This window comes from Hyperolius riggenbachi, chromosome 5 (assembly GCF_040937935.1).
Source record: "Hyperolius riggenbachi isolate aHypRig1 chromosome 5, aHypRig1.pri, whole genome shotgun sequence".
NCBI classification, from domain to species: Eukaryota; Metazoa; Chordata; class Amphibia; order Anura; family Hyperoliidae; genus Hyperolius; species Hyperolius riggenbachi.
The window spans coordinates 252538443-252550950 of NC_090650.1; the positions used below are offsets into that span (position 1 = coordinate 252538443).

Consider the following 12508-nt stretch of genomic DNA (forward strand, 5'->3'; position numbering starts at 1 on the left):
CCCAGTCCTCTAAAGGAAGGTAGGTGCTTCTCTATGAACAATCAGAGAAGCATCTGCTAACTCTTCCTTTCGGGGGCAGGGCTAAGGACTGAAGCAGGAAACCCAGACACCTGGTGAGTATTATAAAGTTTATTCCAATCGTAATCACTTGGCCCCCCCAAAGCGTTGCAAAATCGTTTTTGAAAAGTGATTTCGCAGCGCTTATATACTTAACCACTGAGTGTGAATGCGCTCAAAATGCTACATGTCCTGCGATAAGCCCTAATTGCAATCGCACTGGTAGATTCCCCACCACACACTTACATTGGCAATGCATTTTTGGGAATTGCCGTCAATTGGCGGCGATCCCAAAACGCTGCCAAAATCTCCATAGTGGGTTCCAGCCCTAAAAGTTTATTGGTTTGCATATGAAGAGAAATTATTCTGGAGATACTCGTTATTTTTTAAGTAATATTTATTTCAAAGCTTCAAGACTCCAAGTTTCAGTTCAGCTTATTCCTTATTAATCTGTCAGTTACAAATTCACAGTCATAGCACTGTAAAATCATGAGTCGCTTTAAAATCTAAAGCCCAATCTACACGATACGATTCTTTATACGATTCGATTACGATTCTATTTACGATCCGATTAAATCCGACATGTCCGATCAGGATTTGATTCGATTCAATTCGATTTGCCATTGTTTTGCAATGGCAAATCGAATTGAATCGAATAGAATCCTGATCGGACATGTCGGATTTAATCGGATCGTAAATAGAATCGTAATCGAATCGTATAAAGAATCGTATCGTGTAGATTGGGCTTAAGAGTAATTTTCAATGTAGTTTTAGTTTAATCCTTTTTTATTCCCCAACATTCTTGCAGTCTATTGCATTGAGTAATAAAACAGCACACACAACTAGAGAAATAAGCTGCACATTGCTTATGTGTAGTTAACTGAAATGTTTTAGTGACAAATTTATGAAAAGGACTATTCAGAGCAGTATTTGCAATTTTCTTTGGAGGCACATTGATAGCAGCAGTGGATTAGAAAAAAAGATTACACATTCACAACAGGAATATGTTCACAGAACATACTTAGGCAGATAAATAAACATCAAACAAATTTCACCCCCTTCATTTCAGGAGGTAGGTAATCCTGCTCCACTGGCTCCCGGTACATGGGATTATACTTGTAGCCTTTGGCATAACCCAGATTCTTCATCAGCTTAGTTGGAGCATTTCGCAAGTGGAGAGGAACTGGTGGAAGTGGCCCCTTATGGTTCTTCAAACATTCCTTCACCTTATTGTATGCACTATATGCAGCTACTGACTTTGGTGCACGAGCCAAATACATAACACACTGAGCCAATATGACCTGTAAATAGACATACAAAAATGAAAGCTTAAACACACTTGCTTTATTAGAATTTCAAATATATTTCTGCAGAAAAATGATCAAATGCCTGTTAATTTAACTGGACTATCAACAGTTACACAGGATCAGCACTGTGAAGTTACAACTATTTTCCATTATGTTGTATGTAGCTTAAAGAGGAACTGTAGAGAAATTAACATACTGTAATGAATAAAATTGTTTTGATTTTTTTGTAAAATCTTTCTTCTCCCTTATTTTCATTCTGAAATGTATCTGAAGTAGTGACATCTTTAGTTCTACCAAGTGATCTGGACTGGATGTTCATTACTGAGAGTTCTAAGCACAGAGTGAGATACTGCTTGCTTGGCAGTTGGAAAAAATCCATTATTTCCCACGATGCAATGAGGTTCACAGAAAGGAAACGGGCAGGCCATGGTCCTGACATCACACTGTAAGAGGAGTTTTACCACAATTTCAGCCATACAGACAATGGATCTATTACAGACAATGGATCTATACAGATGATCTATTTGAGAAAAAGTAAAGATTTATCATTGGAAATGGGGTATCAGCTGCCGATTGAGATGAAGTTCCTCTTTAAAGCACACCTGAACTGACTTAAAAAATCCTACACTGTAGGCAGGCAGCAGTGCAAAAAAGAGGAGTGCAGAGTGGGACATGTACTGATTGTTTGGCTTCTACTTGACTGGCTTTGCACAGAGCCACAAATTGGCAGAAAGGTGCAATAGAAGTGAGCCCGGAAAACCAGAGCACCTTAAAGGGCAACTGTAATGAGAGTTATATGGAGGCTGCCATATTTATTTCCTTTTAAACAATACCAGTTGCTTGGCAGTCCTGCTGATCCTCTACCTCTAATACTTTTAGCCATAGACCCTGAACAAGCATGCAGCAGATCAGTTGTTTCTGGCATTCATGTCAGATCTGGCAAGATTTGCTGCATGCTTGTTTTCAGTGTGATTCAGACATTACTGCAGCTACATAAACCAGCAGGCCTGCCAGGCAAATGGTATTGTTTAAAGGGAAATACATGTGGCAACCTCCATATCCCTTTCATTACGGTTGTCCTGTTTCCTCATTTCTGCCTCTTGCTTTGCTGGGAAAGATAAGCAAGCTCTAAAGCCTGGTACACACCATGCAATTTCCTGTCAGATAGATGGATCGAATAGATACATTCCGACAGGTCCGATCTGATTTCCGATCGTTTTTCTGATCGATTTGCATAGAAGTGATCAGAAAAATAATCGGAAATCCGATCGGATCTGTGGGAAATTATCTATCGACTCATCCACCTGATGGGAAATTGCATGGTGTGTACCAGGCTTTAAGGCGAGTCTACTGTTTAGTCCATTGTTCCTTCTTAGTGACTATTATACTTGAATCTGTCAGTCATCTGTTTCTCCATGCCAAAGAGCAAGCGAGTAGAAATCCGGTGCAGATTTCTACTCGCTTGCTCTTTTGCATGGAGAAACAGATGACTGACATGGTGCACCTCTCAAGATAAATCTTGTTTTATTAGAAACAAAATAACAAATACATTAAAAAGAACCAACAGGCAAGACAGTCCGCTGTTTCGGGCTCCTGCCCATCTTCAAGTTGCCAGGTTCTAATTGTACACTCATGAAAAACCTCCATTTATATACATTAGTAACCAATCAGATCCCATATACAAATGAGAGGACCTGATGGGGAACTGCTAATCTCAATATCAGACCACTCCTCCCCATAGGAGTTCACAGTAAGTCAACAAATACGAGATCCGTTACATATAAAATACATGCAGTTCTATATATATACAAATTTAGTTCTAGTATACTCACAAAGATAACACGCGGTGTGTATCAAGCCCCCCAAGCCTCAGATCGCTTAAAAATAAGACTGAAAAAACACTCGCTGGCTGTAAACATTACCAGACGTACGACCATCTAATCAGCGCCTACTAGGAAGTGACGTCATGGCAATGCACATCCCACCTAATGAAAAAACAGAGGCGCCGACCTATAATGAACCGGCGAAGCCAAAAAGAACTTCCCACAGCTGCCAGCCAATAGCGCTGCCATAGTCATAAACGCCGACCAATAACGCTATAGCGGGGTGAAAAGACACGCCCCCCCTATGCCCGGCAATCACATACCCATACAAAAATGTAAACGTAACGCTGATGAAGAGACTCACCAGCGTTATCCAATGGTTGAACAGCAAGGGAGTGTTTTTTCAGTCTAATTTTTAAGCGATCTGAGGCTTGGGGGGCTTGATACACACCGTGTGTTATCTTTGTGAGTATACTAGAACTAAATTTGTATATATATAGAACTGCATGTATTTTATATGTAACGGATCTCGTATTTGTTGACTTACTGTGAACTCCTATGGGGAGGAGTGGTCTGATATTGAGATTAGCAGTTCCCCATCAGGTCCTCTCATTTGTATATGGGATCTGATTGGTTACTAATGTATATACAGTGGTGTGAAAAACTATTTGCCCCCTTCCTGATTTCTTATTCTTTTGCATGTTTGTCACACTTAAATGTTTCTGCTCATCAAAAACCGTTAACTATTAGTCAAAGATAACATAATTGAACACAAAATGCAGTTTTAAATGATGTTTTTTATTATTTAGTGAGAAAAAAACCTCAAAACCTACATGGCCCTGTGTGAAAAAGAAATTGCCCCCTGAACCTAATAACTGCTTGGGCCATCCTTAGCAGCAATAACTGCAATCAAGCATTTGCGATAACTTGCAACAAGTCTTTTACAGCGCTCTGGAGGAATTTTGGCCCACTTATCTTTGCAGAATTGTTGTAATTCAGCTTTATTTGAGGGTTTTCTAGCATGAACCGCCTTTTTAAGGTGATGCCACAACATCTAAATAGGATTCAGGTCAGGACTTTGACTAGGCCACTCCAAAGTCTTCATTTTGTTTTTCTTCAGCCATTCAGAGGTGAATTTGCTGGTGTGTTTTGGGTCATTGTCCTGCTGCAGCACCCAAGATCGCTTCAGCTTGAGTTGACAAACAGATGGCCGGACATTCTCCTTCAGGATTTTATTGCAGACAGTAGAATTCATGGTTCCATCTATCACAGCATGCCTTCCAGGTCCTGAAGCAGCAAAACAACCCCAGACCATCACACTACCACCACCATATTTTACTGTTGGTATGATGTTCTTCTGCTGAAATGCTGTGTTACTTCTATGCCAGATGTAACGGGACACGCACCTTCCAAAAAGTTCAACTTTTGTCTCGTCGGTCCACAAGGTATTTTCCCAAAAGTCTTGGCAATTATTGAGATTTTTTTTTTTTAGCAAAATTGAGACGAGCCTTAATGTTATTTTTTGCTTAAAAGTGGTTTGTGCCTTGGATATCTTCCATGCAGGCCGTTTTTGCCCAGTCTCTTTCTTATGGTGGAGTCGTGAACACTGACCTTAATTGAGGCAAGTGAGGCCTGCAGTTCTTTAGATGTTGTCCTGGGGTCTTTTGTGGCCTCTCGGATGAGTTTTCTCTGCGCTCTTGGGGTAATTTTGGTCGGCCGGACACTCCTGGGAAGGTTCATCACTGTTCCATGTGTTTGCCATTTGTGGATAATGGCTCTCACTGTGGTTTGCTGGAGTCCCAAAGCTTTAGAAATGGCTTTATAAGCTTTACCAGACTGATAGATTTCAATTACAGTACTTTTGTTCTCATTTGTTCCTGAATTTCTTTGGATCTTGGCATGATGTCTAGCTTTTGAGGTGCTTTTGGTCTACTTCTCTGTGTCAGATAGCTCCTATTTAAGTGATTTCTTGATGTAAACAGCTGTGGCAGTAATCAGGCCTGGGGGTGACTACAGAAGTTGAACTCAGGTGTAATAAACCACCTTTAAGTTATTTTTTAACAAGGGGGGGCAATCACTTTTTCACACAGGGCCATGTAGATTTGGAGTTTTTTTTCCTCACTAAATAATAAAAACCATCATTTAAAACTGCATTTTGTGTTCAATTAGGTTATCTTTGACTAATAGTTAACGGTTTTTGATGAGCAGAAACATTTAAGTGTGACAAACATGCAAAAGAATAAGAAATCAGGAAGGGGGCAAATAGTTTTTCACACCACTGTAAATGGAGGTTTTTCGTGAGTGTACAATTAGAACCTGGCAACTTGAAGATGGGCAGGAGCTCGAAACAGCGGACTGTCTTGCCTGTTGGTTCTTTTTAATGTATTTGTTATTTTGTTTCAAATAAAACAAGATTTATCCTGAGAGGTGGTGCGGATTTCTACTCGCTTGCTGTATTGAAGTCCCTGTGGTATCCTGGGAAACAATCCTGCACACCTCACCCCCTCATTTGGGTCATTTGCCAGAGAGTGCGACTGGACCCCGTTTGGAATTCTGTTTACTATTTGATACCATCCAAGTTGGCACCATGGCGACGAGTGAACAAAATAGAGAGGACAATGTCTTCTCGTATACACACGAGCAGATTGATAAGATACTAGCTATGGCAGAAGGGTGGTGCGAATATCCTGAATAAGGCCTGGTGCACACCAAAGGAGTTTTTCTGAGCGTTTTGAGTTTTTAAATCTGCTGCTAATGTTATCCTATGTGTCTGTGCACACTGGAGCAATGAGGTTTTGTAAAAAAAAACCATAGCATTACATTGGGAAGAGCTTTTAGAGGTTTCAAAAGCTCTTCCCAATGTAATGCTATGGGGTTTTTACAAAACCTCATTGCTCCAGTGTGCACAGACACATAGGATAACATTAGCAGCAGATTTAAAAACTCAAAACGCTCAGAAAAACTCCTCTGGTGTGTTCCAGGCCTAAAACTGATGTGAAACTAATTAAACAGGATTTGGAAGCCAGCAAGAAGGCATGGACTTCACTTAATTTGCATGCAAAGATTTTGGCTGAATACCACCGAGCAGGAATTATTCCACGTTCAAACCGATCTCAAGTGGCACCCTTTCTTTTTTCTGATGAATTGGACTTTACTTCAGTCTGGGTAAAAATCTGGAATAAGGCCTCCTTCGACTCGATGGTGCACATGATTTCTAGGATCCATCAGGAATTACCCAAGTTGGAAATCAAGATGAGTGCTCTAGAGTCTGATCTTAAAGGGGCTCTTCCCGATAATGTGTTTCAACAATATCTAGAGGGTTTAGAGTCCAAGATAAAGAACTTTGCTGATAACCTGGAAGAGGTCAAAAGGTCTAAATATAAACGTGACCAGAATGATTATCTGAACGGTTATGTGTATAATTGGCAGAAACGTGTCCCAGCTGGTAAGAAATCCGTGTATGACCATCCTCCTAGAGTCAGGGGACGAAAACCTAGAAAGGGTGGTAAAAATCCGATTAAACCCACAAATTCCTCTGGTGGTAAGAGCTCCATGGGTGATGGTTCTACTACAGATTTTTTGTCCTCACGGGATCAGGCACCCGAAAGGGCCACGGGAGAGGTGAACGTGGCGGCAAGAAACACAAACGCATTAACCGGGAAGCAAAAGAGCCCAATCAAACTAAGGAAACGTTAGATGTACCATCTCTTGTGGTCAATATTTCTTCATATAATTTGACCCAGATTGAAAGACAGGTTCTTGAATATGGACTGTCATCTTGTCCAACTAATGGTCCCCATTTTTTTGCTCTGGACATTGAACTTAATTGTTTTTTTCGAACCCTTAAACTAAACATTTTTTGAGACTCCTAGATCTGAGACGGTTTTTAGGTTTACAGCACCTGTTAATGATAATTGTTTATAATTAAAAAAAAGCGCATTTACACCTAATAGTCACCCTGCAATAGATCTGTTTATTAAACGGGTGACCAATGACCTTAGGAAGGTAGAGATATCAGCTAAGAGGGGTGAATATACGATAAACCATAACCTTAGTATGGAAGGAAGAAAGGCCCTTAACCACTTCCCGACCGCCCACTACACAGGGGCGGCGGGGAAGTGGAGCCCTGCAGGACGGCCTCACCCACAGAGGCGGCGGTCCATTTAAGGGCATGGGCGGAGCGATCGCGTCATCCGTGACGCGATCCTCCGCCGGCGCCTGTCACCGCTCGCTCGCCGCAACATCCCGCCGGCTATACGGAAGCGCCGGCGGGATGTTAACCCCGCGATCGCCGCAGACAAAGTGTATAATACACTTTGTAATGTTTACAAAGTGTATTATACAGGCTGCCTCCTGCCCTGGTGGTCCCAGTGTCCGAGGGACCACCAGGGCAGGCTGCAGCCACCCTAGTCTGCACCCAAGCACACTGATTTCTCCCTCCCCTGCCCCAGATCGCCCACAGCACCCATCAGACCCCCCCCTGCCCACCCCCCAGACCCCTGTTTGCACCCAATCACCCCCCTAATCACCCATCAATCACTCCCTGTCACTATCTGTCAACGCTATTTTTTTTTTTTATCCCCCCCCCTGCTCCCTGCCCCCTCCTGATCACCCCCCACCCCTCAGATTCTCCCCAGACCCCCCCCCAGACCACCCCCCCCTGTTTACTGTATGCATCTATCCCCCTGATCACCTGTCAATCACCTGTCAATCACCTGTCAATCACCCCCTGTCACTGCCACCCATCAATCAGCCCCTAACCTGCCCCTTGCGGGCAATCTGATCACCCCCCCACACCAATAGATCGCCCACAGATCCGACATCAGATCACCTCCCAAATCCATTGTTTACATCTATTCTCTCCTCTAAACACCCACTAATTACCCATCAATCACCCCCTATCACCACCTGTCACTGTTACCTATCAGATCAGACCCTAATCTGCCCCTTGCGGGCACCCAATCACCTGCCTACACGCTCAGATTGCCCTCAGACCCCCCCTTATCAATTCGCCAGTGCATTAATTACATCTGTTCTTCCCTGTAATAACCCACTGATCACCTGTCAATCACCTGCCAATCACCTATCACCCATCAATCACCCCCTGTCACTGCCACCCATCAATCAGCCCCTAACCTGCCCCTTGCGGGCAATCTGATCACCCACCCACACCATTAGATCGCCCGCAAACCCGCCGTCAGATTACCTCCCAAATGTATCGTTTACATCTGTTATCTTCTCTAAACACCCACTAATTACCCATCAATCACCCATCAATCACCCCCTATCACCACCTGTCACTTTTACCTATCAGATCAGACCCTAATCTGCCCCTTGCGGGCACCCAATCACCCGCCTACACGCTCAGATTGCCCTCAGACCCCCCCTTATCAATTCGCCAGTGCATTAATTACATCTGTCCTTCCCTGTAATAACCCACTGATCACCTGTCAATCACCTGCCAATCACCTATCACCCATCAATCACCCCCTGTCACTGCCACCCAACAATCAGCCCCTAACCTGCCAATTGCGGGCAAACTGATCACCCACCCACACCAATAGATCGCCCGCAGATCCGACATCAGATCACCACCCAAGCGCAGTGTTTCCATCTATTCTCTCCTCTAAACACCCATCAATCACCCATCAATCACCCCCTATCACCACCTGTCACTGTTACCCATCAGATCAGACCCTAATCTGCCCCTTGCGGGCACCCAATCGCCCGCCTACAATCTCAGATTGCCCTCAGACCCCCCCTTATCAATTCGCCAGTGCAATATTTACATCTGTTCTCCCCTGTAATAACCCACTGATTACCTGTCAATCACCCATCAATCACCCCCTGTCACTGACACCCATCAATCACCCGCTGTCACTGACACCCATCAATCAGCCCCTAACCTGCCCCTTGTGGGCAAACTGATCACCCACCCACACCAATAGATCGCCCGCAGATCCGACAACAGATCACCACCCAAGCGCAGTGTTTCCATCTATTCTCTACCCTAAACACCCACTAATTACCCATCAATCACCCCCTGTCACTGCTACCTATCAGATTAGACCCCTATCTGCCCCTAGGGCACTCAATCACCCGCCCACACCCTCAGAATGCCCTCAGACCCCAGCCCTGATCACCTCGCCAGTGCATTGCTTGCATCTATTCTCCCCTCTAATCACACCTTGAGACACCCATCAATCACCTCCTGTCACCCCCTAGCACACCTACCCATCAGATCAGGCCCCAATTTGCCCCGTGTGGGCTCCTGATCACTCGGCCAAACCCTCAGACCCCCTTCCGATCACCTCCCCAGTGCATTGATTGCATCTATTTTCCCCTCTAACCACCCCCTGAGACACCCATCAATCACCTCCTGTCACCCCCCTAGCACTCCTATCCATCAGATCAGGCCCAATACAACCTGTCATCTAAAAGGCCACCCTGCTTATGACCGGTTCCACAAAATTCACCCCCTCATAGACCACCTGTCATCAAAATTTGCAGATGCTTATACCCCTGAACAGTCATTTTGAGACATTTGGTTTCCAGACTACTCACGGTTTTGGGCCTGTAAAATGCCAGGGCGGTATAGGAACCCCACAAGTGACCCCATTTTAGAAAAAAAAGACACCCCAAGGTATTATGTTAGGTGTATGACGAGTTCATAGAAGATTTTATTTTTTGTCAAAAGTTAGCGGAAAATAATTTTTATTGGTTTTTTTCACAAAGTGTCATTTTTCACTAACTTGTGACAAAAAATAAAATCTTCTATGAACTTGCCATACACCTAACGGAATACCTTGGGGTGTCTTCTTTCTAAAATGGGGTCACTTGTGGGGTTCCTATACTGCCCTGGCATTTTAGGGGCCCTAAACCGCGAGGAGTAGTCTAGAAAACAAATGCTTCAAAATGACCTGTGAATAGGACGTTGGGCCCCTTAGCGCACCTAGGCTGCAAAAAAGTGTCACACATGTGCTACCGCCGTACTCAGGAAAAGTAGTATAATGTGTTTTGGGGTGTATTTTTACACATACCCATGCTGGGTGGGAGAAATTTCTATGTAAATGGACAATTGTGTGTAAAAAAATCAAACAATTGTCATTTACAGAGATATTTCTCCCACTTAGCATGGGTATGTGTAAAAATACACCCCAAAACGCATTATACTACTTCTCCTGAGTACAGCGGTACCACATGTGTGGCACTTTTTTACACCCTAAGTACGCTAAGGGGCCCAAAGTCCAATGAGTACCTTTAGGATTTCACAGGTCATTTTGCGACATTTGGTTTCAAGACTACTCCTCACGGTTTAGGGCCCCTAAAATGCCAGGGCAGTATAGGAACCCCACAAATGACCCCATTCTAGAAAGAAGACACCCAAAGGTATTCCGTACGGAGTATGGTGAGTTCATAGAAGATTTTATTTTTTGTCACAAGTTAGCGGAAAATGACACTTTGTGAAAAAAAACTATTAAAATCAATTTCCGCTAACTTGTGACAAAAAAATAAAAACTTCTATGAACTCACCATACTCCTAACGGAATACCTTGGGGTGTCTTCTTTCTAAAATGGGGTCATTAGTGGGGTTCCTATACTGCCCTGGCATTTTAGGGGCCCTAAACCGTGAGGAGTAGTCTTGAAACAAAAATGACCTGTGAAATCCTAAAGGTACTCATTGGACTTTATGCCCCTTAGTGCAGTTAGGGTGCAAAAAAGTGCCACACATGTGGTATCGCCGTACTCGGGAGAAGTAGTACAATGTGTTTTGAGGTGTATTTTTACACATACCCATGCTGGGTGGGAGAAATACCTCTGTAAATGACAATCTTTTGATTTTTTTACACACAATTGTCCATTTACAGAGGTATTTCTCCCACCCAGCATGGGTATGTGTAAAAATACACCTCAAAACACATTGTACTGCTTCTCCCGAGTATGGCGATACCACATGTGTGGCACTTTTTTGCACCCTAACTGCGCTAAAGGGCCCAAAGTCCAATGAGTACCTTTAGGATTTCACAGGTCATTTTGAGAAATTTCGTTTCAAGACTACTCCTCACGGTTTAGGGCCCCTAAAATGCCAGGGCAGTATAGGAACCCCACAAATGACCCCATTTTAGAAAGAAGACACCCCAAGGTATTCCGTTAGGAGTATGGTGAGTTCATAGAAGTTTTTATTTTTTGTCAAAAGTTAGCGGAAATTGATTTTAATTGTGTTTTTTCACAAAGTGTCATTTTCCGCTAACTTGTGACAAAAAATAAAATCTTCTATGAACTCGCCATACTACTAACGGAATACCTTGGGGTGTCTTCTTTCTAAAATGGGGTCATTTGTGGGGTTCCTATACTGCCCTGGCATTTTAGGGGCCCTAAACCGTGAGGAGTAGTCTTGAAACGAAATTTCTCAAAATGACCTGTGAAATCTTAAAGGTACTCATTGGACTTTGGGCCCTTTAGCGCAGTTAGGGTGCAAAAAAGTGCCACACATGTGGTATCGCCGTACTCAGGAGAAGTAGTATAATGTGTTTTGTGGTGTATTTTTACACATACCCATGCTGAGTGGGAGAAATATCTCTGTAAATGGACAATTGTGTGTAAAAAAAATTAACAAATTGTCATTTACAGAGATATTTCTCCCACCCAGCATGGGTATGTGTAAAAATACACCCCAAAACACATTATACTACTTCTCCTGAGTATGGCAATACCACATGTGTGGCACTTTTTTGCAGCCTAACTGCGCTAAGGGGTCCAAAGTCCAATGAGCACCTTTAGGCTTTACAGGGGTGCTTACAATTTAGCACCTCCCAAAATGTCAGGACAGTAAACACACCCCACAAATGATCCCATTTTGGAAAGTAGACCCTTCAAGGTATTCAGAGAGGGGCATGGTGAGTCCGTGGCAGATTTCATTTTTTTTTGTCGCAAGTTAGAAGAAATGGAAACTTTTTTTTTTTTTTTTTTTTCTCACAAAGTGTCATTTTCCGCTTACTTGTGACAAAAAATAATATCTTCTATGAACTCACTATGCCTCTCAGTGAATACTTTGGGATGTCTTCTTTCCAAAATGGGGTCATTTGGGGGGTATTTATACTATCCTGGAATTCTAGCCCCTCATGAAACATGACAGGGGGTCAGAAAAGTCAGAGATGCTTGAAAATGGGAAAATTCACTTTTTGCACCATAGTTTGTAAACGCTATAACTTTTACCCAAACCAATAAATATACACTGAATGGTTTTTTTTTTTATCAAAAACATGTTTGTCCACATTTTTCGCGCTGCATGTATACAGAAATTTTACTTTATTTGAAAAA

At 43.0% G+C, this 12508-nt stretch overlaps 1 protein-coding gene across 1 annotated transcript in view; it reads right to left on the bottom strand.

Moving 5' to 3' along the window:
- Positions 1-923: 923 nt before the first annotated feature.
- The window catches only part of WRNIP1 (WRN helicase interacting protein 1), a 164876-nt gene continuing 153291 nt past the window's right edge, over positions 924-12508 (bottom strand). Inside the window, exon 7 of the mRNA XM_068236808.1 lies at positions 924-1358. Within this exon, the coding sequence (XP_068092909.1) occupies positions 1098-1358 (261 nt within the window). The 3' untranslated portion in view covers positions 924-1097. The remainder of the gene's footprint in view (positions 1359-12508) is intronic.